Source organism: Panthera leo, chromosome A1 (assembly GCF_018350215.1).
Source record: "Panthera leo isolate Ple1 chromosome A1, P.leo_Ple1_pat1.1, whole genome shotgun sequence".
NCBI classification, from domain to species: Eukaryota; Metazoa; Chordata; class Mammalia; order Carnivora; family Felidae; genus Panthera; species Panthera leo.
The window spans coordinates 472,976-500,886 of record NC_056679.1 but is presented as its reverse complement, the minus strand read 5'-3'; the positions used below and the strand labels follow the sequence as shown (position 1 = coordinate 500,886).

The window sequence follows — 27,911 nt, the reverse complement described above, 5'->3', positions numbered from 1 at the left end:
CTCCATAGGATTGAATCCTGGTTTGCTTTATTAGCTGACAACTTTGGCACGTTATTTAACCTCAGCCTCGCTTTCCTTACCTCTAAAATGGGGATATTAGTCTTTTCTATGGAGGATGGTTAAAACATTTAGGAGTGAGGTCCAACAGAGCTTACTTCGCACATGTAAGTAAGGTGCAGGCAATTGTTCTTCGTTTATCACATCAAAACAGAGCATTCCTCTCGTCCCCAGAACCATCTACCATCTACCCGTTTGCCCAAGCCAAAATGCACTCCCAGGGATCTCTAAACTAATCCTTCTGATGTTGATAGTTTCTGAATCGATTAAGTAGGTTGAACCATATGAAACCCAGCTCTTTGGAACCTATCAGTGATTTAACACAGTGCAGTCAGAACATTTCTGTCTCCCTGAGTACTGCACAAACCTTCTCAGATGCCCGCCAACTGCCTGAATGGACTCTGCTTCTGTTCTTTAGTGTGCTCTCTGTGTAGCATCTAGTGGCACGTACTTGAAACAAACTTGCAAATTTTGGGCATGGTTTGTTTTTAATATGAAATTTATTGTCACATTGTTTTCCATACAACACCCAGTGCTCATCCCAACAGGTGCCCTCCTCAATGCCCATCACCCACCCTCCCCTTGGGCATCTTTTTAATATGGCCCTTTGGCACATAGGAAAAAAATATTAGAATGTCAGTATATTTTTTAAAATTCACCTTAATTTGTTGTTGGTGAGTGTGTGTATATGTGTATACACTTATTCTATAACGTATGTATTACTAATATAGTATATGATTGGTGTGCTGGTCATAACCTAAACAGTTTAAACCACAGCAATTAGGTCTGGATTTTAATACCCAGTTATTTTGTCAAGCAAAATTCGAGATGTATTCTTGGATGCCTCTATTATATCTACCCTACATCTAACCTCTAACTAAAGTCCTTGTGATTAGCTCCAAAATACCTTTGGGTTCATCTGTTAGGTTAGTTGAGCACCTGTCTGTTCCTCCAGATTGTAAATTCTCAGAAATTGGATATTGTCCTTGTCTTTCTTGGGTCACACTGGACTTAAGTGCCTGAATAAATATTTGAAGTTCTATAATGAACTCCTATGAATTAGTAAAGAAAAACATTAAGACTTCCTTAGCTAATGGGTAAAGGATAGCAGTTCACAAAAGGATATGAACTAAGGAAATATTTGACCATAATATTAAGTAAATTTAAAACTTTCAATTAAATATGAAAACTAACTCCGACAATTATATTCTAACAGGTAATCCATCTCGAAGATCCAAGACTGTGCCTCCTCGTGACTTAGGCAGTTTGGATAAGGGACAAGTAAATCTCTATATTTTTATATATTTAGACATAGATTACTCAGGCTTGAAACTGCTTAGTTAACTGACTTAAGTTTCTAAACCATTTATAAAGGTTTTTTACCTAACATTGTAAATGTTTTTTTTATTTTTTTATTTTTTAATGTTTTTATTTATTTTTGAAGGAGAGAGAGACAGAGCATGAGTGGGGGAGGAGCAGAAAGAGAGGGAGGCATAGAATTTGAAGCAGGCTCCAGGCTCTAAGCTGTCAGTACAGAGCCCGATGTGGGGCTTGAACCCAAGAACTGTGAGATCATGACCTGAGCCGAAGTCAGACGCTTAACCGACTAAGCCACCCAGGCGCCCTGTAAATGTTTTTTATAAACACCAAATGCTAGCTGTCAAATCCTATAATAGGAGAATCTGGCATTTGGAAATAAATGTAAATTTTAGCTGCTTGAAATGTTATTACACGTCCTTTATGACCGATGAAAGAGAGCCTTTTGTCCTTACAGACTGCCTCACCCAGGGAGCCCCCTGAATCAGTGGACCTTTCAGATCCTGAATATAAAAAGGATGACAAAAAAGAGGAAAAAGAAGAAATCCAGGGAGAAATCAGTCATCCTGATGGAAAGGTTAAACTTTTTTTTTTAAAATAATGAATATTATAAGAAATAAGTATAGGTTAAAGTAGAATTGGAACATTTAAGATTCTAAAATAATTGATCTTCCAGACCACTGAGGGACCTTAAGAACTTTAGTTCCTTGGGGTGTGACCTTAGCTTGAGTCTTTGGACTCCTAAAAATGCTAGACACACACAGGCATTTAGTTGCCCTTTCTAGTTTAGGGATACAGCAAAGGAGGGAATACAGTTCTTTGTTTAAACTCTGTTCTTTCTCTAAACATAGCTAAAAAGCCTTTGTAATCTTTGGTACTTTTTAAAAGCCTCTGTTCTAGGCCTTATCCTTCCTGCAGCCTTTCTGTCCATCTCTAGGTGCACAGTTTTATTCTTGTGCTTAGGAAAGGTTTTGAGCAGGAAATCGCCTGGCTTAGTGTTCCAGCTAGAAGTAAGAATGAAAAGGGAAGGGGGACATAAACAGGGTTTGTTAGCAGGGAGGGAATGAGGTAGTTTTTCCTCAGGTTTATAGAAAATTTACTTTTCTGAATACCTTAATTTGACCCATTTTAATTGAAATGATAAAGCCAAAATTCACTGCTAGTCTTGAGGAGTGAGAAAGGACAAAATAACAATAGTCAAAGGAAGTAGTTAGACTTTCCCACCAATAATTTGTTATACTAAAGCAGAGTTGGTACAGGAAAAGGTTTTTTTTTGTTTTTTTTGTTTTTTTTTTTTTTAAGAAGAATTCTAGCTAATAAATGGAAAAGGAATGAGAAAACTCGAGAATCATTACTTTGCAATCTCTAACTGAAATACAGGTTCTGGGCAGTAGTCATGAAAAACCATGAACCCATGGATGACAGGTTGATGGGGCTTCAAGGCAGATCTAACTAATGTGACTCAGTTGGTCTTGAGTTCATGAGGACAGCAGGGGATTGCCTTCTGAATGTATAGCTATAAGCAGCTCTCATCAGTTCCTAGAGAGTATTCTTGTCAGAATAATTCAACCAGAATTTAATCACACCTCTAGATGTGACTACTAGTTTGTTTCCAGGAAGTATAAGGATATATGAGAACATGTAGATGACACCATAATGGGAAAGCAGTCAACCAATTCCAGAATGTGGGAAATTTTATATGGTTAATGACCCAGTTCCTTTAATAAGTAATTATCATTAAAAAGGGGCAGGGCAGGGACTGTTAAAGGTTGAGATTTAAGACATATATCAAGTGTTGTATGTGACCCTGTTTTGATCAAATAAACTGTAAAAAGTCTTTTTCATGAATTCAGAGAAAACAGCATGGAGGTTATACCATGACGAAGGAATTAGTTTGTTACAAAAATAGACACCTAGATCAATGGGACCGAATAGACAGCCCAGAAATAAACCCATACTTATACGGTCAGTTAATCTTGACAAATGAGGCTAGAATATCCAATGGGGAAAAGATAGTCTCTTCAATAAATGGCGTTAGGAAAACTGGACAGCTACCAGCAAAGAATGAAACTGGGCCACTTATTTATACCATACATAAAAACAAACTCAAAATGGATTAAAGACCTAAATGTGAGGCCTAAAACTATAAAAGTACTTGAAGAGACAGGCGGTACTTTCTTCGACATTGGACATAGCAACATTTTTCCAGATATGTCTCCTAAGACAAGAGAAACAAAAGCAAAAATAAACTATTGGGACTACACCGAAATAAAAAGCTTTTGCACACAGCATTTGCACACAGCAAAGAGAACCAATAACAAAACAAAAGGCAACTTACTGAATGGGAGAAGATATTTGCAAATTATATATCTGATAAGGTGTTAATATCCAAAATATATGAAGAACTTATACGACTCAACACCCAAACAACAAATAATCCAGTTAAAAAATGGGCAGAGGATGTGAACGCATTTTTCCAAAGACGACATACTGATGACACATGAAAAGATGCTCATCATCACTGTCAGGGAAATGCAAATCAAAACCACAAGGAGATATCACTTTACATCTGTCAGAATGGCTGAAATAAAAGACAAAAAAGTGTTAATGAGGATGTGGGGAAAAAGGAACCCTTTTGTACACTGTTGATGGGAATGCAAAGTGGTGCAGTCACTGTGGAAACAGTACGGAGGTTCCTAAAAAAGTTTAAAATAGAAATACTGTATGATCCAGTAATTCCACTACTGGGTATTTACCCAAAGAAAACGAAGACCTGAATTTGAAAAGATGTATGTGCCCCTATGTTTATTGCAGCATTATTTACAGTAGCCAATTTATGGAAGCAAACTAAGTGTACATTAATAAATGGATAAGGAAGATGTGTGTGTGTCAGACACACACACACACACACACACACACACACACAGGAATATCACACAGCCATAAAAAGGATATGATCTTGCCATCTGCAACCACATGGATGGACCTGGATGGTATAAGTCAGACTGAGTATCATATGATTTCACTCATGTGGAATCTAAAAAATTAAATAAATAAACCAAAAGCAGAATCAGACCTATAAATACAGAGAATAAACTGATGGTTGCCAGAGGGGAAGGGTTCGGGGGATGGACAAAATGGGTCAAGGGGAGTGGGAAAAACAGGCTTCCAGTTAGGGAATGAATAAATCATGGGGATGGGGATGAAAGGTGCAGCACAGGGAATATAGTTGATGATATTGTAATAGTTTGGAGACCGATGGGAAAGTCACAAGTGAGCAGAGCAGAATGGATAGACTTGTAAGATCACTATGTTGTACACCTGACACTAATATTGTGTACAGTCAACTATACTCTAAAAAAAGAAAATTCAGCAAAAAATGAGTTGGTTTTGGTAGAATAGGTGACATAAGAATGGTGGTGTGTTGATACTTGGGAGTTTATTAACTTTTCTTCTTTTGTGACAGTGTTGCTTGTATTATGAGAGATATCAAAGTAGTCAATTTGGAAAAGAGTTAGGGACATTTTTATCATATGGTCTCAGGAGGAAATCTCTCATATTGATAATCTTGTTTCTCTTTTTTTGTAGATAGAAAAGGTTTATAAGAATGGGTGCCATGTTATATTGTTTCCAAATGGAACTCGAAAAGAAGTGAGTGCAGATGGGAAGACTGTCACCGTCACTTTCTTTAATGGTGACGTGAAGCAAGTCATGCCAGATGAGAGAGTGGTAGGTTTCCATAGCAGTGTTTTTCTCCATGGCTTAAACATCTCCAGAGAGGGGTGGCTGGGTGGCTCCGTCGGTCAGGTAACGACTTCGGCTCAGGTCATGATCTCACGGTTTGTGAGTTCGAGCTCCGCGTCGGGCTCTGTGCTGACAGCTCGGAGCCTGGAGCCTGCTTCAGATTCCGTGTCTCCCTCTCTCTCCACCCCTCCCCTGCTCACGCTCTGTGTCTGTCTCTTAATAATGAATAAACGTTAAAAAAAAAAAAAAGAAAACAAACATCTCCAGAGAAAAGGCATACTGACTTTGTGTCTTTACAGATCTACTACTATGCATCTGCCCAGACCACTCACACTACTTACCCAGAAGGTCTAGAAGTCTTACATTTCTCAAGTGGACAAATAGGTAAAAACTTGTTCTGCCCTTTCTTAATTAAATGGTTTCCTTTTTAAAAAAAATAAGGGGCACCTGTGTAGCTGAGTCAGTTGAGCATTTAACCTCGGCTCAGGCCATGATCTCACGGTTTGCGAGTTCAAGCCCTACATCAGGCTCGCTGCTGTTAGCACAGAGCCTGCTTTGCATCCTCTGTCGCCCCCTCTCTCTGCCCTTCCACTGCTCACGCTGTCTAAAAACTGAATAAACTTAAAAAAAAAAAAACCCAGAAAAATAAAATAAATAAAAATATTTACAGTAATTTTTTTTAAACAGAAAAACACTTCCCAAACGGGAGAAAAGAAATCACGTTTCCTGACCAGACGATCAAAAACCTATTTCCCGATGGACAAGAAGAAAGTATTTTTCCAGATGGTACAATTGTAAGAGTACAAAGGTATGATACCTGTTAAATTTGCTTCTAGATTTGTCAATTTTCAACTTCTGTTTCCAAGTGAATTTTGAAAGTCTTAAAACATTTGTATAAGTCATTCAGAATGTTTGTGAGTTTAGCACTGAGCACAGATACACACTTTGAGAGCAGGTGAAGAGTTTTCAGCATTTTGGAGTTTAGATCTCGTTAGAGACGTATAGGTTCTAATATATACTCTACAGAAACTTAAAGGAGGTCTGTATAGCACATGACGAAAGGGGAATGGCAAGTATTTGTACAGAATTAAATTTGGTGAAACTGGAAAACAGTGAATAAGACACAAAGAAGGAAAGCTGCCCAGTTTTTAAGAATAACCAAACAATGGCAGCAGTATTTGAATTAGACTGTTTATTTCTTCTCTGGCTTATATTTTGATTTGCTGGATCTCCCTGTCCCAGCCTGATTAGCATTTTACTTCCCTGGCCTCCCTGACTCAATTTTTTAAAATAACAATCTCTTTATCCTTCTGAGTGTTACATTTTTTGAAGTTAGAGAATTCTTCCTAGTGACGTCTTCAATCCACAATACAGAGTTTCTTGTACTCACTGTGCTGAAGGTTTGTCAAGTTCACTGTCCTACTTTAGTTTGCACCCTCCTCTCCTAGAGTGTGCATGCATTTAACTAACTTGAATTCTGTGACACACAGCAAAAAAAAAAAAGTAAATGCTAATTCAAATAATGTAGCAACTTCTTATGTAGTGTTTTTCCTGAATATGGTTCGAAACTTTCTCTGCTGCTCAACCAAATAAATACCAATGTCTTCTAAAATTTGCGAAAAATTTTATCTGTACATTATACTCTGAACAATTTCAGAGACTTCCATCTTTTTTTTTTAAGTCTTATGTTTGAAATTTTCTGTAATAAAAAGAAAATATGAAAACCTCCATGTACTCATCTGTCTATTTTCCAACAATTTTTTTTTATTTTTTTTTTATGTTTATTTTTGAGACAGAGAGAGACAGAGCACGAGTGGGGGAGGGGCAGAGAGAAAGGGAGACAGAATCGGAGGCAGGCTCCAGGCCCCGAGCCATCAGCACAGAGCCCGATGCGGGGCTCGAACTCGTCAACTGTGAGGTCCTGACCTGAGCTGAAGTCGGACGCTCAACCGACTGAGCCACCCAGACGCCCCCATTTTCCAACAGTTGTTAACTCACGGCCAGTCTTTTTTCAAATAAACTCAGGCAAATGTCAGATATTAGTTCATTCAGGATTATTTTGGCATTTCTGATTTATAGCAGTGGTTCTTCAACTTCACTGTGCATTAAAACCACCTGAAGGGATTGTTCAATTGCAGAATGCTAGGCCCCATGCCAATAATTTGCATTTTTAATGAGGTCTCAGGTGATGCTGTTAATCCCTGGTCCCAGGGCTGCACATGATAAAGCAGTGGCTCTCAAAATGGCTTTTAAGTCTAACACTTAAATGTGGCGCAAAGCTACTACATTTACATAAAATCTGAGAAATAACCAAAAAAAACAGTTTGGAGAAGTGGTAATTCACCATCTATAAACCTTGCTTTGTTTCTAACAGCACATCATACCTACTTTTGGGTTCAGTTTGAATGTCCCGCATGCACATCAAGCAGTCCACTTGGGATTAACTGCTTCTTTTGTTTCATGGCTTCTGAACAGGTCTTAAGTCTAGTCATGCCCCTTCCCAGGAATATAAAGTCTCGTTTCCAACCTGATAAAGAGCAAGCATTACTTAACTTAGTGAAAAGAATAAAGGTAAAAACTGAAAGCGGTATTTTAATACAATGCCCAGTTTTTCTTAGATGCATAATACATCTAAAGTTAAAAAACAAACCTAAGGATTTTGTAGTTTCACGACATAAATTTATTAAAAAACTTTTCATGGGCACCTTTCCTTTTCTATTATTTTTTTAATGTTTATTTTTGAGAGAGAGAGAGAGAGAGGGACAGAGCGGGAGCAGGAGAGGGGCAGAGAGAAAGAGACAGAATCTGAAGCAGGCTCCAGGCTCTGAGTTGTCACTGCATAGAGCCTGACACGGGACTCAAACTCAGGAGCCATGAGATGACCTGAGCTGAAGTCTGATGCTTAACTGACTGAGCCACCCAGGCGTCCCCCTTTTCATGGGCACATTTAAGTGCTAATTTGATCATTGGAACTAATAGCGTGAAGCAGAAACAGGGTGGAAAGAATTTGCAAAGAAGGCATTGTACAAGGAAAGGACCACAGGAGGCTTTAAGAAAAGAGAGAACTGTCAGAATCAAAAGCCATTTTTAGATCATTTTCCTGTTACATATTTAATATTTTTAAATAAATTCTATTTTAAATTTACAGAGATGGCAACAAAATCATAGAGTTTAATAATGGCCAAAGAGAACTACACACTGCCCAGTTCAAGAGACGGGAATATCCAGATGGCACTGTTAAAACCGTATATACAAATGGTCATCAAGAAACAAAGTACACATCTGGTCGAATAAGAGTTAAAGACAAGGATGGTAATATCCTAATGGATACAAAATTGTAATGATCCTATATGTGACTCATCATGAAATAACACTAACTTGATTTTCTTCTCAAAAAATGTACACTTCTTGTGGATTCTGTGGTTTCATTTATATATAAGTGGAAGAGATTATGTTTGGATTATAAAATAAAACATCATAGTTTTTTATATTCTTTGAAATGTACAAGAACAGCTTTCATTTTTAATTCACCTGTCTTTTCTACAGTTGAATGCATGTCTAAGAAATATTACTTTATGAACTGTGTAGACTGTAAAAATAATGAGACTCTTACTTATTGAAGATGGTTATAAAAACCAAGAAGTACAAGAAATACAATAGCACAGATTTTTCATGAGCACATCAGCCACAGAACAAGACTTGTACAGAAAGTTTAGTCAAGGAATAAGAGAATGTCTCCAGTCAGAATATACTGTGTTCAATTAGTACTAAAATTAAAGCATTTATCTACTGTAGAGGTTCTTTAATATAATGGAATGGGAAGTTAAAACCATGAATAAATATAAATAGGTCAAACAACACAGGTAGAAGAGTTCATTCTGTGAGTACAGAGCATCACAGGAGAAAAGTTACAGTGAGGATATGTAAGTGGTCAGAATAGGACACTTGAGGATGGAGGGCGTGTGAAAAATAACTAGCTGGTGTTAACTGAACAACCACAGGTACCCTGATGTTATAACCTATAAAACTGTAAGCTGACAGAAGCAAGATGTCCCTGAAGGAAGGACAAGGCACCTACATAATAATTACAGGTTGCTGTAGTCACTACAATAACTTTAAAAAAGCTAAATATATCAATTCCAGATGATTTAAGAACTGAATATGAAAAAAGTTGCAAACTTCTCAAATAAAGAGTTATATACATCATCTCAGGATAGAGAAGGATTTTTAAATGAGGCACAGCGCAAACCTTAACAGTTTGATGAATGGTGTGTCTAAAGATACCACAAAAAAGAAAAGATAAGCCATGTGTGTGTATATATATATATATATATATATATATATACACACACACACACGCATACTTGACAAAGGATTAATATCCAGAATATGTAAAGAATTCCTACAGATAACATAATTACAAACAACTCAACACAAAAATGGACAAAGGATACGAAAAAGCAAATAAGTGACTACTAAACCAGTGAATGCATATTGAAATAATAAGATACCTTTTTATACTAGTATCATATACTGGCCACACCACATGTTGCCAAGGGACTCAGACTACTGATGGTAGTAAATGGAGTAAACCACCTTTTGGAGAACAATCACCTCGTGACCTAGTAAATTCCACTACTATAAGTACATATACTAGAAAACCCGTAACATGTACACATATTTGTAATTGAGAAAAAACTGGCAACAGTCTAAATATCTAGCAACATAATTATGTGCACAGATAGAAGAGTGAAAGTGAATAAAGTAGAGCTCTGCATACCAACATGGATAAACAGTGCCAATAGTGAGAAAATTAAAGGTGTGATAGTGCACGCATTAAAAAAATATACACAGCAGTACTATATCTTGCTTATGGATGCATTCATATGCAGCAAAATAAGAACGTAAGAATAATAAACACCAGAATCACAACAGTGTTCACCTCTTCAGGGAAGAGAATGATTGGGGAAGGTCACTCCAGGAGCCTCCAACTGTACTAAGAAGGCCTTACTTAAACTGAATATATATTCGTTATAAAATGAGCTACATTTTTTCATATGCCTAAAATACTTGCTTTTGAAATTATTGTAAAATAAAACCAGAAAATACTTGAAAGCAAATATTTATTAACTATTTTTTTTCAAACAATTCCTAATAGTTTAACATGTAAGAGAAAAAAAAAACGCCAGCACAACTGCAGAACAAGAAAAGTAAGCCTGAAATGGCCTACATGTAACAGAAAACCTTCTTCTGGGCTGCTATAGATGCTCTGAAGTGTATACCTGAAAAACAAAATGCATGTTATTTAAAACCTTTGCTTAATTTAATGTTCAAACTAGTTACTGAATCACCTGGTACATTTATGTGGATGAATAAACAGCTGGTTACCCAAGCAGTTCAATAGCTTTATTAGGACATGGATTGTTCAACAGTGTTCTGTGCATACCATATCCTTGTGTGCTTAAATTACTTCTAGTGCCCCAACAACTATCTGGTACTATGAATAGTCATGATAGCCATTCCAAGCATTCTTACAGATGCAGATCCTCTCTGGTTCTGGTATTCAATAGGTGAAAAGGGCCTACAAAGAAGTCTAGAAGAGTCTTGTTGAGCTTTGTTATCATTCTTTGAGAAATCAAGGAAAATCCAAAGATGCTTTTATGGGCAATTTAGTATTAATCTCCACTATATTAGTTGCATGCTTTATGCTGATCATAAGGGTGAACAAGAAGTCATGATACTCACATCATTCGTCTCGGTCTGCCAGCCCCATTTCTACTAATGACATATGAACTGGATACTGTTCATCTTCATATAACATCACTATTTGTTCTGGTGCCTGAGCCTAAAATTAAAAGACAGTTGTCAAGAAAATATAGTAAGGTCTTTGCTGGCTTTTCTCTCCTACATTTTGCCTGTATCACACTGGAAGGAAAAGGCATTCTCCAAATTTATTAATAATTTATACTTTAAAGAGGTCTTTGTGATGGTTTCCTATTAAATCCCATTCTTTCCATTCTTACACTTTATTTAAAATTTAAGTCTTCCCAAAAGTTTACCTAGATTGAGCCAATGGGCTTTAACGCTACCATCCTGTTAAAATTCATTTATATTCTACCCATGTACCTTTATGCATAAACTGACCAAATTTTGAATGTTATTCATGGTGGTAAATAAATACATTTATCTGTAAAAATACTTACAACTCTGTGTTTCCACTGGCTTCCTGAGAGAAACCATACATAAGCTATTTACTCTGCACACACAGAACCATGATATGTACCTCTAGAGGTTTTCAAAATGTACTTTCTAGTTGTTTCACTAAGAGCTCATTCTTGTCAGAGCCAGTACGTCAGGAATCCCCAAATCCTGGGTAGGTTGGGCCGAAACAATAGTGTTGAGGACCAGGCTGAATTAAAGAGTGTATTTCCATTCAAAGGGGTTGTTGCTATACCACTCTGGCTGAGTGCCAGTTTGGACAGGAGACCTAGGATTCCTGGAATTTTTAATATTTAACCAGAAGTTAGAAATACAGAATTTTGGGGGGTGAGTTTTTCCAATTTTAAACACTGCACTAAATAAAACAGGTTCAGGCTAGATTCTGCCTGTGGGACACCCCTTTGTGACATGCTAATCTTCTAAAGAAAGAATATTTAGGGGTGCCTCCGTGGCTCAGTCAGTTAAGCGGCCGACTTCGGCTCAGGTCATGATCTCGTGGTCTGTAAGTTCGAGCCCCGCGTCGGGCTCTGTGCTGACAGCTCAGAGCCTGGAGCCTGTTTCGGATTCTGTGTCTCCCTCTCTCTGACCCTCCCCTGTTCATGCTCTGTCTCTCCTGTCTCAAAAATAAATAAAACGTTAAAAAAATTTTTTTTAAAGAAAGAATATTTATATTAAACATGATCCGGACTTTCTTATTTGAACCTTTGTTTTTTTCCATAAATGTGTTATATGCATGATATAGGTGTGGTGTGTGTGTTGTACGTGTAGTGTGTATGTGATATGTGGGTAATGTGTGTGCAGTATGTTATGTGTATTCTGTATGTGTTGTGCGTTTTGTGTGTGTTATGTGTGGTGCTGAGTGGTGTTTTAGTGTGTGTTTGTGTGGTTTATGTGTTATGTTGGTATGTGTGTGGTGTATATGTGGTGTATGAATAATATTTCTGTAGTGTGCTATATTTTGGTGTGGTTTTTGTGTTATATGTGGGTTATGTGTAGTTCGTGTGTGCTGTATGTTTGGTGTATGTGATGCTTGTGTGCTGTGTGTATGGACTGTGTGGTATGTGTGTTGTGTGTGTCTGGTAATATGAGCAGTGTGAGTGGTTTTGACTGGGGCATGGTGTGTGTGTGTAGTATGCGTTGTGTGTAATGTGTGTGCATTATGTGTGAGATGTGCATGGTGTACCAAACATGTATGTGTATGTGGCATATACTCGTGTGTGCAGTGTGTGTAGTATAAGTGTGTAGTATAAGAGTTGTATGTGTGGTGTATGAGTGGTGTGCATGGTGTTTGTTGTGTGATGTGTTTGCGTGGCAGATATTTGGTATGTGTGGTGTGTAAATAGTGTATTAGTGTCAGGTATGCAGTATGTGTTTATATTCCCTATGTGTTTTGTGTTTTGTGTGTGTGCTACCCGCCTTAGTGTGTGGTTTATGCTGGTGTCTGTTGTGAGCGGTGTGGGTGTTCCAGTGTTGGGTTCGTTATATGTGGTGCCTATGTGGTGTGTGACTGATATTTCTGTAGTGCATATTGTATATTTGTGTGTGGTGTTTTTGTGGTGTATCAGTGTGCTATATGTTTGGTGTGTGTTGTATATTTGATGTTTGTGTGATATGTGTGTGCACATGGTACATGTGTACTGTGTGACAGGTATGTGTGGCATATGTGTGTGGTATCTTGTGTTTTTGGTGTGGTGTTTGTGTTATATGTTGGGTAAGTATATGGTGTATGGTATTTATGTGTGGTGTATGTGCAGTGTGAATGGTATATATGTGATGAATGGGTTGTGTGCAGTTTATAGTATAAATGTGTTGTAGGTATGATGTAGGTGTGGTGTGTGATGTTTGAATGTTGAATGATGTATTTGTGTGGTTGGTATGTATTGAATGAGTATATGGTGTTTGGGTGATTTGGTTTTTGTGTGTGTTCTGTATGTGTAGTGTGTGTTGTATGTTTCTCTGTATTATGTGTGGGGTGTGAGTGCTATATATGTGGTGTAGGTTATTGGTGGTGTGTGTGTGTGTGTGTGTGTGTGTGTGTGTGTGTGTGTTAAGTGTTGTGTGCTTTTGAGTTGTTCATGTGTTATGTTTGGTGTCTCAGTGAATACGTGGTGTGTGTGAATGGTATTCTTGTGGTTGTGTGGGATGTGTGTGGTATGCATGCGATATGCGGTATTTGTGTGTCTTGTGTGTTTTGTGTAATTCTTGTTTGTTGTATTTCAAGTGGGTCTGTAATGTGTTTTATGTACGTGGTATGTGTGTGCTCTGAGTGTGGTTTTTTATGATGTGTGTGGGAAGTTTGTGGTTTATGTGTAGTTTGTGTAAAAGGTTTTTGGTAAGTGTGTGTTCTATGACATGGTTTTTTGTGCGGTATATGTTTGGTGTATATTTTATGTGTGATATGTGGTGCATGGGTGTCTTTGCCATTTATTTTAGATGTTATAAGTACAGTGTGTGTTGTATGTTTCTCTCTGTGTGCTTGGTGTGGAACGTGAGTGCTGTGTGTGTTTATTTGGACTTTTTGATCAGTTCTACGGCATTAAATTCAAAACTAGTACACGTCCATCCTTTTCAAGGTTTCGACCAGAATTCCTATTCTGGTCTTTCCTACTTTTCAGATACAGTTCAATTCACTTCCCAGACCTACCTTATTATTGTTTTTACTTTTTTATTATTTTTATTATTATTGTTACTTATTATTTGAATGCCTAAGGAGGAGTTCAAATACTATATATATCCTAATCTCTTTAGATGGAAATAATCCTTTTTTAAAGTTTATTTATTTATTTTGAGAGGGCCCATGAGCAGGGGAGGGGCAGAAAGAGAAGAGAGGGAGAAGCCCAAGTAGGCTTCATGCTGACAGTGTGGAGCCCCATGTGGAGCTTGAACTCACTAACCATGAGATCATGACATGGGCAGAAATCAAGAGTCAGATGTCTGTGCCACCCAGGTGCCCGGGAAATAATCAATCCTTATACACCATCTCCCCAAGTTACCTATACTTCTTTTATGATATGACAGACTGTATTTCATTCTACCTCATTAATGGTTTACAAATGTTTCATTTCCTTCATTGACTTATGAATTCTTTGACTACAGGACACTCATCTTGATCATTGTCATCTTATTGATTGATTACATCAATGATATTTTATAATAAAAGTTTGCTAAATATAAACTAAAACATAATTTTAACAAACCTTAAAATTAACCTTGTATATTTATAGCTTTATATGCTTAAAAGCAATTTTTTTGCATCTAGATTTGCATAGATTGAAAGCACTTTAGGGGTGGCATCCGGGTGGCTCAGTCGGTTAAGCCTCTGACTTCAGCTCAGGTTATGATCTCTCGGTTCTTGAGTTTCAGCCCCATGTCGGGCTCTGTGCTGACAGCTCAGAGCCTGGAACTGCTTCTGATTCTGTCTCCCTCTCTCTGCCCCTCCCCTGCTCAAACTGTCTCAAAAATAAACAACAACAACAACAAAAAAAAGTACTTTAGAAAATTAATAGGGACCCTAGAAATAGCTTCAAGAAGATTTAATTAAGATAGATAGTTACCATGGAAGAAGCATAAAGCTGTTTCCCTTGAAGACAGTCTATCATAGCCCACAGTGCTTCCATGCTCCATTTGGGACAATATGGTATTCTGGTCTTCCCCGGATCTCTTAAGGGAGGTTTAAACCCTGCCAAGAGAACCTTTATGGCTCGGGCTGGATACTGCATAAGATGAAGAGGAATCTGACGCAATCTGTCACAAAAGAAATTCTTAAAATGTTCAGAATGTCATGATTAAAATTCTCTAACAGCCAAAACTAAAACATAGGGATAAAGGTTTGGACATTGGATTTGGCAATGAATTCTTAGCTGTGACACCAAAAGCACAAACAAGAGAAGAAAAAATAAACTGGACTACAACAAAATTAAAAACTGTGCAAAGGACATAATCAACGAAGTGAAAAAACAACCTACAGAATGATAGAAAATATACATTAAAAAGTAGACATTTCTCCAAAGAAGATACATAAATGGCCAACAAGCACATGAAAAGATACTCAACATTACTAATCATCAGGGAAATGCAAATCAAAGCCACAATGAGATGTAACCTCAAACCCATTAGGGTGGCTAGTATCAAAACCCCAGAAAATAATGAGTGTTGGTGAGTATGTAGAGAGAAACTGGAGCTCCTGGGACACCTGGTATAAAATGGAAAACAGTTTGCTGGCTCCTCCAAATATTAAATATAGAACGAGTATGTGATCTAGCAATTCCACTTCTCAGTATATACCCCCAAAGAATTGAAGGCAGGGTCTTGAAGAGATATTTATACATTCACATTCATATCAGTATTATTCACAATAGCTAAAATGTGGAATCAACCAAAATATCTATGAATGTGCAGGATACAAAATCAGTGTACAGAAATTGGTTGCATTTCTATACACCAATAATGAAGCAACAGAAAGAGAAACCAAGAAATCGTTCCCATTTACAATTGCACCAAGAACCATAAAATACCTAGGAATAAACCTAACCAAAGATGTAAAAGATCTGTATGCTGAAAACTACAGAAAACTTATGAAGGAAATTGAAGAAGACACAAAGAAATAGAAAAACATTCCATGCTCATGGATTGGAAGAACAAATATTGTTAAAATGTCAATACTACCCAATGCAATCTACACATTCAGTGCAATCCCAATCAAAATTGCACAGGCATTCTTCTCAAAGCTAGAACAAACAATCCTAAACTTTTTATGGAACCACAAAAACCCTGAATAGCCAAAGTTATGTTGGAAAAGAAAACAAAAGTGGGAGGCATCACAATCCCAGACTTTAGCCTTTACTACAAATCTGTAATCATCAAGACAGAATGGTATTGGCACAAAAACAGACACATAGACCAATGGAACAGAAGAGAGAACCCAGAATTGGACCCACAAATGTATGCCCAACTAATGTTTGACAAAGCAGGAAAGAGTATCCAATGGAAAAAAGTCTCCTTAGCAAATGGTGCTGGGAGAACTGGACCACAACATGCAGAAAAATGAACCTGGGCCACTTTCTTACACCACACACAAAAATAAATTCAAAATGTATGAAAGACCTAAATGTGAGACAGGAAACCATCAAAACCCTAGAGGAGAAAGCAGGCAACAACCTCTTTGACCTCAGCCGTGGCAATTTCTTGCTTGACACATCTCCAAAGGCAAAGGAATTAAAAGAAAAAATGAACTATTGGGACCTCACTGAGATAAAAGTCTTCTGGACTGAAAAAAAAAAAAAAATCAACAAAACAAAGGCAACCGATGGAATGGGAAAAGATATTTGCAAAAGACATACTGTATAAAGGGTTAGTATCCAAAATCTATAAAGAACTTACCAAACTCCACACCCAAAAAACCAATAATCCAGTGAGGAAGTGGTCAGAAGACATGAATAGACACTTTTCCAAAGAAGACATCCAGATGGCCAAAAGACATGAAAAAATGCTCAACGTCACTCATCATCAGCAAAATACAAATGAAAACCACACTCAGATACCACCTCATGCCAGTCAGAGTGGCTAAAATGAACAAATCAGGAGACTATATATGCTGGAGAGGATGTGGAGAAACGGGAACCCTCTTGCACTGCTGGTGGGAATGCAAACTGGTGCAGCTGCTCTGGAAAACAGTGTGGAAGGTCCTCAAAAAATTAAAAATAGAATTACCCTACAACGGAGCAATAGCACTACTAGGAATTTATCCAAAGGATACAGGAGTGCTGATTCATAGGGGCACATGTACCCCAATGTTTATAGTAGCACTTTCAACAATAGCCAAATTATGGAAAGAGCCTAAATGTCCAATGACGGATGAATGGATAAAGAAGATGTGGTTTATAGATACAATGGAATACTACTTAGCAATGAGAAAGAATGAAATCATGCCATTTGCAGCAACGTGGATGGGACTGGAGGGTATTATGCTGAGCGAAATACATCAGTCAGAGAAAGATATCATATGTTTTCACTCATATGTGGATCTTGAAAAACTTAACAGAAGATGGTGGGGGAAGGGAAGAAGAAAAAAAATAGTTACAAACAGAGAGGGAGGGAGGCAAACTATAGGAGACTCTTAAATACAGAGAACAAACTGAGGGTTGATGAGGGCGGCAGGGGAGAGGGGAAATGGGTGATGGGCATTGAGGAGGGCGCCTGTTGGGATGAGCACTGGGTTTAGTATGTAAGCGATGAATCATGGGAATCTATCCCCAAAACCAAGAGGACACTGCATACACTGTATGTTAGCCAACTTGACAGTAAATTATATTAAAAAAATATCCATCAATGGATGAATGGATAAATAAAGGGTAATATATACAATGATGGGATATTATCCAGCCTTAAAAAGGAAGAAAATTCTGATACATGCTACCACATGGATGAACCTTGAGGACATTATGCTAAATGAAATGAGCTAGTTATACAAAGACTGCTGAATGATTCTACTTATATGGGATACCTACAACAGTTAAATTCATAGGGAAAGAAGTAGAATGGTGGCTGCCAGGGACTGGATGAGGGGCGAAAGAGGGGGAATACTGTTTAAAGGGTACAAAGGTTCTGTTTTGCAAAATGAAAAGATTTCTGGAGGTTGGCTACATAGCAATGTAAGTATAGTTAACATTACTTAACTGTACATTTAAAAGTGGTTAAAATCGTAAATTTTATGATACATGTATTTTACCACAATCAAATATTACAAACAAAAAAAAATTAGAAAAAAAACAGGTGTCGGCAAGGATGTGGAGAAACTGGAAGCCTTATGCATTGCTGGCAGGAAAGTAAAATGGTATAGACACTGCAGAAAAGTTTGGCAGTTCCCCAAAAAGTTAAACAAAATTACTATATGATCCAGCAATTCCACTTCTAGGTACACACACCAAACAACATAAAGCAGGGACTCAAACAGCTACTTGTACATTAATGTCCATAGCAGCATTATGCACAATAGCCAAAGGATGGAAATCGCCCACGGGTCCATCAACATACGAATAAACCAAATGTGGTATATACAAAGGAGTGTTATTTAGCCATAAAAATAATGAAATTCTGATACATGCTATAACTGAATATGCCCTGGAAATGTTATCCTAAGTAAAATAAACCAGACACAGAAGGACAAATACTCTATGATAGTACTTATATAAGGTACCTAAAATAGGGCAAATTCACGAAGACAGAAAGTAGAATAAAGGTGATCAGTAGCTAAGGAAAAGGAATGGAATGTTATTGTTTAATGTGTACAGAATTTCTGTGTGGGATCAGGAAAAAGTCCTGAAAATGGACAGTGGCATTAGCTGCACAACATCCTGAATGTACTTAACACCAATTAAATGTATACTTAAAAATGGCTAAAATGGTACCATCTTACACCTGTCAGAATGGCTAACATTAACAACTCAGGCAACAACAGATGTTGGCAAGGATGCGGAGAAAGCCAAAATGCCTTTGCATTTTTGGTGGGAATGCAAGCTGGTTCAGCCACTCTGGAAAACAGTATGGAGGTTCCTCAAAAAACTAAAAAGAGAACTACCCTACGACCCAGCAATTGCACTACAGGCATTTATCCGTGGGGTACAGGTGTGCTGTTTCAAAGGGACACAGGCACCCCCATGTTTATAGCAGCACTATCAACAATAGCCAAAGTATGGAAAGAGCCCAACTGTCCATCAATGGATGAATGGATAAAGAAAATGTGGTGTATATATATATATATATATATATATACAATGGAGTATTACTCGGCAATCAAAAACAATGAAATCTTACCATTTGCAACGATGTGGATGGAACTGGAGGGTATTATGCTAAGTGAAATTAGTCAGAGAAAGAAAAAATCATATAACTTCACTCATATGAGGACTTTAAGAGACAAAACAGATGAACATAAGGAAGGGAAACAAAAATAATATAAAAACGGGGACGGGGACAAAACAGAAGAGACTCATAAATATGGAGAACAAACTGAGGGTTACTGGAGGGGTTGTGGGAGGGGGATGGGCTAAATGGGTAAGGGACAGTAAGGAATCTACTCCTGAAATCATTGTTGCACTCTATGCTAACTAATTTGGAGGTAAATTTAAAAAAATAAAAAATTAAATTAAAAAAAAGAAACAGAAAAATAGAAAAAAGAAAAAAATGGCTAAAATGGTAAAGTTTGTTATATTTTACAATAAAGAGACTTATAGATTTAAAAAATCCTAATAAATAAATAGCTTTAAAATAGTTTTTATTTTATAAGAAGAACCAAAACTTTCCCAATAATTATTTTAAAAAGCTCTAAGAATTCTAATTCAACTAAGTTGACTTAAAAGAAAAAAAAAAACCTGTTTATTGTCAGCTTTTCAGTTGATCCGTAATCAACAAATTGCACCAGGACAGCTAGAGGATTAAAGTCTTTAACAGACACAATCTTTGCTCTATACCATAAGCCATCATCATATTCAGCAAGGCAAGGCATTTCTAGAAAGACAGAAAAAAGGAAAAAATCACATTGCTTTGTATTTTCTTTAAAAAATTGTTTTTAATACAGAAAAGTACAAAGAAAACGTAAACACCATAAACCCATCATTCAGAACTAAACACTCAACAGTTTGTCAAACATTGGATCCTGCATGTTTCTGCTTACAGTCTATGCACCTGTTTCTCCTAATTCCCAAGCACTAAACTCTGAAGAAAGGTACTTCTCCCATTCTCACAGTTCCTAGTTCCTCTGCCCATGGCTTAGACCATCCTTGCACTGCCCTTGCATCTTAGACTTCCCAAATGTCTTTTCATTTGAGCCATCACCTTCTGCAAAAGATGCTTTCTGCTATTCCTGCTTTCAATTTGGTCCTCCTTCAATCCATTCTGTAGAAAACCACCAGGATTAAATTTAAAAAATTCAACTGCCCTTGTTTATAATTCTTCAACGGCATTATAAACATCTCCAATATCAAATCCTTAGTACTGCAATATATAGGGTTCTTCACAATCTACTCTCCAACCATCTCCTACCACATATCCTCAAGTGTTACCTAACTAGAATCACTTGAGCTTCTACTTTAGCTCCTGGCTGTTCCCCATATCTAGAATGTTCCTCTATGCCCCCTTTAATGATAAACCTCTCTTTCAAAGATCAGCTCCAATTTTACAAAGCCCTGACTACTACTAATCGTTGGTTTCTCTGTGATCCTACGGCACTGTGAACACACCTTTAATGCAAGCTGTTATTTTCATACTGAACTTAGTTTTCATGCCCCTCTCAGCAAGCCCACTAGTTCTTATGTGCAGAACTATATTTGTATTCCTAATACGGTATCTGGTACCATATTGCTTGGTAAAAAATCTAATGAATGAATGCTACGCTTGAGTAAAACTGGAAAAATTAGTATAGTATCTACTTCCCTTTTCTTCATACACTTTTAGATTTCAGGGTAGACAGAGCATACTTCAGGCTCCTGTCTTCTTCTACTTCCACCCCTCTCATTCTGTATGTTATCCTATTCTCTTCTACATAATCTCCACAAAAGTGTAGTTGTGGGCAAATGGTATTTAAATACTACACAACTCTAATGTACAGAGATTTTTATGAAAGAGTTGTAAACAATTTCTTGAGTTTATAGAGAAGATTATCAATGAAACAGTAAAGAATCTCCTCTAATAGAGCGGTCTGCATAGTAAGCAATTGACTGAATCACTGTTAACAGTCCTTTCAACTTTTACCATTTCCAGCCTTAAAAACATGGCTGAAGTTTCATCTCAAAATAGAATTAAAAACAAAACAAAACAAAACAACAACCCAACCAACCTAGTTGTCATGTTATTTTAACCTACAAAATAACTTTTTAATAGGCATTTGCCTACAAATCAACTTGTACATATGCATATTAAAAAAAAAAAACTTTTACTGAAGGATAAAATACCCACAGAAAATGCACAATATATGTATAGCTCCATGAATAATCACATTACACACAGTAGGTTTCTGTGACTTCCCTTTAGACAAGAACACAATGAGGAAGGAATTATCTCATCCAGGCTATAAATCTGAGTTTATAAAAAGAAAAAATCATGAATTTATTTGTCACTCCTTCAACAAATGTTTATGAGCACCTAGCTTGCACAAGGTGCCCTTCTAATTGCTGATGACACAATTAGGTACAGAGAGTCCCAACTCACAGTGCTTTTTGAAAAAGAAGCAGTACGCATGAGGAAAAATGGGGCAGGGGAGGGTGGCGGGCAATGCTACCTTCTATGGGGAGGGCAGGGAACACCTACAGTGTGGGGACCGTTGAGCAGACATCTAAACTTCTATGTACAGTTTGGGGGAAGAACAGAGGGAAAGCGAGTGCTGTTTATCAGCCAAACATGAGTCACAACTAATTAAAATCTCATTGAGTAAAATCAGGTAAGATTTTAGGCTCATGTTTTCCTTTGCTTTAGCTTATCCTCTGATACACAAAATACTAAGAAAAAATACATCTCTGTATCTATCACATAGTGATAAAAATGTATAGATACCACTCTTGGTTTTCAGAAATTGTCAACACCAGTAATGAGATGCATTTTTTTTCTTAAAAGAATCACATATACAATAAAGATGGGTAGGAATGGATTAGAAGAAAAATATACAGTACTGTTTGACCTATGCTGACAAGACAGGACACATCTGAGTGCCCATACCCTACTTCAAAATTACCAACTTAGGTGGTTTGTAATTAAAATTAATGTCTTTTAGGTCTGAATGACAACTTTCACAATTTGAGCTAATGGCAAAACCTCAGGCTTAGCAAAATCATCTTATGCAGTCAATTTTCCAATGCAGACTGAGTTCTGGAACATGGAAATGCCCCAAGGCAGTTACTTCCCTTCATCTAGAAAATGAGAACGACACTTCATCTAGAGTGTCTTGTGGATTCAAAGAGATGGTGCTCATCAAGTGTACAAGTATCAGTTAACATTAGAAATAGCCCAGCCTCAAAAGTCCATTCAAACAAAACAACGGTTTTATTAAGGATCCTATTATACTCAGAAAATTTAGCATACCTGTTCTAAAATCCGTCAGCGGAGGAAATGTTTCCACATTCTTATTGAACCTCCTCAGTGCTTCGTTAAGGCTTTCAGACTCAGATTCCCAGCTAACTCCACTGTCATCTGTGTCACTATGCTGGTTAAACAGATTACAACTTTCTACAGAATCAAGGCAGATATACACCTAAGTGGGGAGAAGGGAAGGAAAAGACTTTCGAATTTTGTAATTTTTAGTATTCACTTATACGGACAAAATTATTGCAGCAGGCAGTCTGAACAAGGGCCTTGATGATCCCTTGCACAGTTCCTCTCCCACATCAGACCAGAGTTGATCTTTGTGAACAAGAGAGTGTGACAGGAGTGATGATATGTTACTGCTGAGATCAGAGCATCAAAGACACGTGGCCCCGGTCTGGGTCGTATGCTCTCCCTGCAACTCTCCTCAGGGAAGCATGCGCCATGTTCCCAGCAAGCCCGCGGGGAGGCCCACAGGGCAAAGCACTGAGCCTCCAGACCACACCCAGCACAGTCTTTTTGGAAGTGGGTCCTGGGTGCCATTTCTACCACCAACATCTCCGCAGCCCGTCAGCGAGAGATCCGGAGCCAGTACCTAATTAAGTAGCTCCTGGATTTCTGACTCTCATGTGGGTTTTGTTCCAAGCTAAGTTTGGGGTAATTTGTGATGCAGAAATAAATAACTAAAAGGAAAAGAAATCATTACAAAAACCAACAACAGCTGTGCACTATTTTCTCTGATAGAATTATATAGCCAATTCTTCCGCCTGTGAAAAACGGTTTACTATGGAAAAGAGCTGAAGGAACGGCCTGAGCTACTTGATTTGTCACTTCTTTCTTGTTAGGCAAGATCATGTAATCGAATTTTCTTTAGTGAACTTATTTATTCAGTCAATATTTGTTGAGTGCCCATTATATAACAGGCAGCATTCTAGTTCTGGGAACACATCTGTGACCAAATCAGGCCAAAGTCCTAGTCTTCATGGAGCTACATTCTAGTAGGGTGAAGCAGACAATCATAGCAAGAAAGGGACACCGTGTGTTAGAAGACGGTAAGTGGCATGGAAAACAGAGGAGGGTAAAGAGCAGCTAGAGTTCAGTGTGGGAAGAAGCCACGGAAATGAGATGTTTAAGATTTCATAGATGGAAACAGTTCTGCCCTAAAAACCTAAATATTGATATAAACATGACTAAAGCAACACAATACTGGAAACACAGAAACTGCCTGAAAAACTTGCTTTATTAACAAATGTCTGAAGAGGAAATGACACATTGGGCAAACTGGAGGTCACTGATTTTCAATTATTTAAGATCAGGAAGACAGAAGTGTGAAGAGTTGATCCTCGAGTTTAAGATCAAGACTGCCTGTTATATTTTTAACCAACAACCGATCATTTAGACCACATACCTCATTAGGTGAGACAACATGCTTAACTTGAACAGCATAGAGTTCTTCTGGGGGAGGCAGAGATGAAGGCAAGTATGGTGGTAAAATAGGAGTTTCTGTTTCAGACAAAAGCAATTCCTAAAGCACCAAAAACAAATTCAGATTTCAGAACAGCTATTACAGAAATCCGATACATTCATTACAGTGCCAATTAATTTTCAATTAGCAGAAAGCAAGCTCTCTTAATGAATACCACAAAATAATTTTGTTTTAGGACCAAAATGTGAGTAAAGATCTTCAGCACTCTTTTGTTCCTCCAGTTAAAAAATTTTTGTGTGTGCTTAAAAACTCAGATGAATGTTTTTGTTTTTTTTTTAATGTATACATATTTACATATACACACAAAACTCCGGAAGACTGGCTAACAGTTAATGGTAATTGTCACTGCTTAGTGGGACTGGGGCATCTGATGTGTAGAAAGGGGACTTTTTTTCTATTCGCATTTCTACAGTATTTATTTTTAGAATAAGTATATACCTTATAATAAAAACTAAAATAATATATGAAATGCCAAAGGAAGATTCAAGTTAAAATCGTCAAAAAAAAAAAAAAAAAAAAAAAGTGTGCTGTCTTTAAACTCTAAAAAAGCATAACCAAAAACTAAAACTTATGTGATTCCCAAGAGGATCCTGGCAGTCAGCAGTTATTAAACGCAAAGGTATTATAAAAATTTGGATGTTTTAAAAAAAATTCTTTTAATGTTTATTTATTTTTGAGAGAGAGAGAGACAAGAGAGAGACAGAATGCGAGCGGGGGTGGGGTAGACAGAAAGGGAAACAGAATCTGAAGCAGGCTCCAGGCTCTGAGCTGTCAGCACAGAGTCTGATGTGGGGCTTGAACTCACAAACCAGGAGATCATGACCTGTTCCGACGTTGGATGCTCAACTGACTGAGCCACCCAGGTTCCCCTGGGTGTTTTTTTTTTTTTTTAATGAAAGCTTTAAAAGATTCTTAAATGTGGTAATTAGCATAAAAAGTAAAATAATCACATTTAAATTTGTAGATTAATTTATTAATATTTAACATTTCCAAACTGGTGGCAAAACAGAACAAAATCTATCTGAACCACTTAGTAGAGTTCAGCAAAAAGTGACTATGACTGCTAAATTTTACCGATTTGTTACAAAGCACTTGACAGTAAGTTTGCTATTTTTATAATCATAGGAATAAAATTCTACTTATTAATAATGAAACTTTCATTAAAACTCTTCCTGCATCAAAAAGCACAAGTGACAAAAGAAAAAAAAAGACTTCGTCAAGATAAAAAATTTTGGTGCTTTAAAGGACACCATTAAGAAAGTGAAAAGATAACCCACAAAATGGGAGGAAATACCTGCCAATCGTATTTCTGATAAAGGACTTATATACAGAATATAAAGAACTCTTACAATTCAACAAAAACAACCCAACTAAAAATGGGCAGGAGATTTTTTCATTCTTTTTTACCTTTATTTTCTATTTTTTTCTGGATTTATTGAAATATAATTGACATATAACATTGTATTAGTGCAAGGTATACAACGTAATTATTTAATACATGTATATACTTTGAAATGACTACCACAAAAGGTTCACACCAATAACCTCATAATATTTATAAATTTTTTTTTTCTGATAAAAACATTTACTATCAACTCTCTTAGCAACTTTCAAGTATACAATACAGTGTTGTTAACTATAATCACCATGTTGTACATTACATCCCCAGGACTTACATCTGGAAGTTTGTATCTTTTGATGCCTTCATGCATTTCCCCCTCTCCTCATCCCTTACCCCTGGCAACCACCAATCTGTTGTATCTGAGTTCAGTTTTGTTTTTTTTAGATTCCACGTATTAGATCATACCGTATTTTTTACTTATTTCACTTAACATAATGCCTTCAAGATCCATCTATGTTGTCAAAAATGGCAGGAGCTCCTTTTTATGGCCAAATAGAATACTATTCCAGTGTGTACAAACATACAGCCTCACACCACACACCCCACATCTTTATCCACTCATCCGCTGATGGCCACTTAGGCTGTTTCCACGTTGTGGCTATTGTAAATAATTCTGCAATGGGCATGGGGTACAGCACACAGTTCTTCAAGACAGTGCTTTTGTTTCCTCTGAATACATGCCTAGAAGTGAAATTGAGAATGACAGTTCTATTTTTATTTTTTGAGGAACCTTCATACTATTTTCCATAGTGGTTGTACCAATGTACATACCCACTATGGTGCACAAGGGTTTCCTTTTCTCTACATCCTCACCAGCATTTCTTTTTGTCTTTTTGATGATGGCCATTCTAACATGTGTGAGGTGACACCTCATTGTGGTTTTGATTTGCATTTCCCTGATGATTAGTGATGCTGAGCACCTTTTCATGTGTCTGTTGGCTATTTGTACATCTTCTTTGAAAAAATGTCTGTTTAGTTCCTGTGTCTACTTTTTAATCATATTGTTTATTATTTACTATTGTTTTGTGTAAGTTTTTATATTTTGGATATTATGACTTATCAGATATTTGATTTTCGAACACTTCTTCCCATTCTGTAGGCTGCCTTTTTATTTTGTTGATGGTTTCTTTTGCTGTGCCGAGCTTCTTGGTTTGATATAGTCCCACTTGTTTAATTTTGTGTTTGTTGGCTTTGCTTTTGGTGTCAAATCCTGGGAAGAGTATTTGAACAGAAATTTCTTCAAAGAAAATACACAAATGGCCAAAAAAAGAGCGTATGAAAAGATGCTCACCATCATCAGTCACCAGAGAAAAGCAAATCAAAACTACAATGAAATACCACTTCACACCTATCCTAGGATGGCGGGGGGGGGGGGGGGGGGGGAGGTGGTGGGAGTCAGATAGCAAGTGTTGATAAGGATATGGAAAAAAAAATGGAACCTTGGAGACTCCTAGTATAAGAGTAAAATGGTGCATCCCCTTTGGAAAACAGTCTCAAAGTTCCTTAAAATGGTAAAAAGTCACTATATGACTCAGCAATTCCACTGGTAGGAATCAGGTCCATATCCAAGAGAAGTGAAAACAGATGCCCACATAAAAACTTGTATGCAAATGTTCACAGCTGTATTCACAATTGCAAAAAGGTGGAAACCCAACTGTCCATCAACCGATGAATGGATAAACAAAATGTAGTATATCCATGCAATGGAAAGTTATTCATCAATAATAAGGATACATACTGCCACGTGAATGAAGCTTAAAAATGTTTTTCTAGTAAAAGAAACTGTGTTATCAAGGGCTACATATTATGTGATTCTCTTTATATAAAATGTCCAAAATAGGAAAATCCAGAGAGACAGATTACTGGTCTCCAGGAAACTGGGAAAGGAAAGTGACTCCTGTTGGTATGGGGTTTCTTTCTGGAATGATGAAATGTTGTGGAATTAAGTAGTTGTGATGATTGCACAACTCTGAATATACTTAACACCCACTGCATTGTACATTTTAAGATGGTGAATTTTATAGTATGTAAATTATATCTCAATAAAGCTGTTATAAAAGAAAATGCTTATTACTTCCTGATCTTATATTAGATCCCCTGTATTGATGAAGTATCCAAGTTTCCAAAATGTTTGGATTGTAACTTACCTCAAATCTTATTTCCCATCTTTCATCCTCATACTTTTTATCATAATCTGTTAGTTTCTGAAATAATAAAGTATTGTTAACTAATAAACCAAATTCAACTATATAATATTTTTAAGGCACTTTCATATTTTGTCCCCACAAAAACTGGGTGCATGTCCTTGTTGGCATTCATGCAGTTATTTTGGGTTAACTATACAAAAATCTAATGTTCTGAGTAATCTTCATAGTGCAACAAGAAGAATCTTCAAAATCATGTTAAACACACGTCAATGGTAATTATAGCTACCCTTGAACAACATTAGGGTTAGGGGCATCGACCCCCCACCACACACAGTGGAAAATCCACATATAACTTTTTACTCCCTAAAAACGTAACTGTTGACCAGAAGGCTTACCAATAAAAAAAAAAAAAAAACAGTTGATTAACACATATTTTGTATGTTATATGTATTATATATTATATTCTTAT

General features: G+C 37.0%; 2 protein-coding genes across 11 annotated transcripts in view; one reads left to right on the top strand and one right to left on the bottom strand.

The window, feature by feature from the left end:
* CENPJ (centromere protein J) overlaps positions 1-8,610 on the top strand; it is a 56,021-nt gene extending 47,411 nt beyond the window's left edge. For all 9 annotated transcript variants that reach the window (XM_042936051.1, XM_042933906.1, XM_042931652.1 and 6 more), the window contains 6 exons: positions 1,274-1,338; positions 1,832-1,951; positions 4,963-5,103; positions 5,418-5,502; positions 5,806-5,926; positions 8,267-8,610. In XM_042936051.1, coding sequence (XP_042791985.1) covers positions 1,274-1,338; positions 1,832-1,951; positions 4,963-5,103; positions 5,418-5,502; positions 5,806-5,926; positions 8,267-8,459 — 725 coding nt within the window. In that variant the 3' untranslated portion in view covers positions 8,460-8,610. The remainder of the gene's footprint in view (positions 1-1,273; positions 1,339-1,831; positions 1,952-4,962; positions 5,104-5,417; positions 5,503-5,805; positions 5,927-8,266) is intronic.
* A 1,634-nt stretch (positions 8,611-10,244) lies between these two features.
* RNF17 (ring finger protein 17) overlaps positions 10,245-27,911 on the bottom strand; it is a 112,544-nt gene continuing 94,877 nt past the window's right edge. For both annotated transcript variants that reach the window (XM_042929185.1, XM_042930026.1), the window contains 7 exons: positions 27,443-27,499; positions 23,816-23,932; positions 22,408-22,576; positions 19,707-19,842; positions 14,892-15,081; positions 10,864-10,963; positions 10,245-10,400 (listed from right to left, as the gene is read on the bottom strand). In XM_042929185.1, coding sequence (XP_042785119.1) covers positions 10,865-10,963; positions 14,892-15,081; positions 19,707-19,842; positions 22,408-22,576; positions 23,816-23,932; positions 27,443-27,499 — 768 coding nt within the window. In that variant the 3' untranslated portion in view covers positions 10,245-10,400; position 10,864. The remainder of the gene's footprint in view (positions 10,401-10,863; positions 10,964-14,891; positions 15,082-19,706; positions 19,843-22,407; positions 22,577-23,815; positions 23,933-27,442; positions 27,500-27,911) is intronic.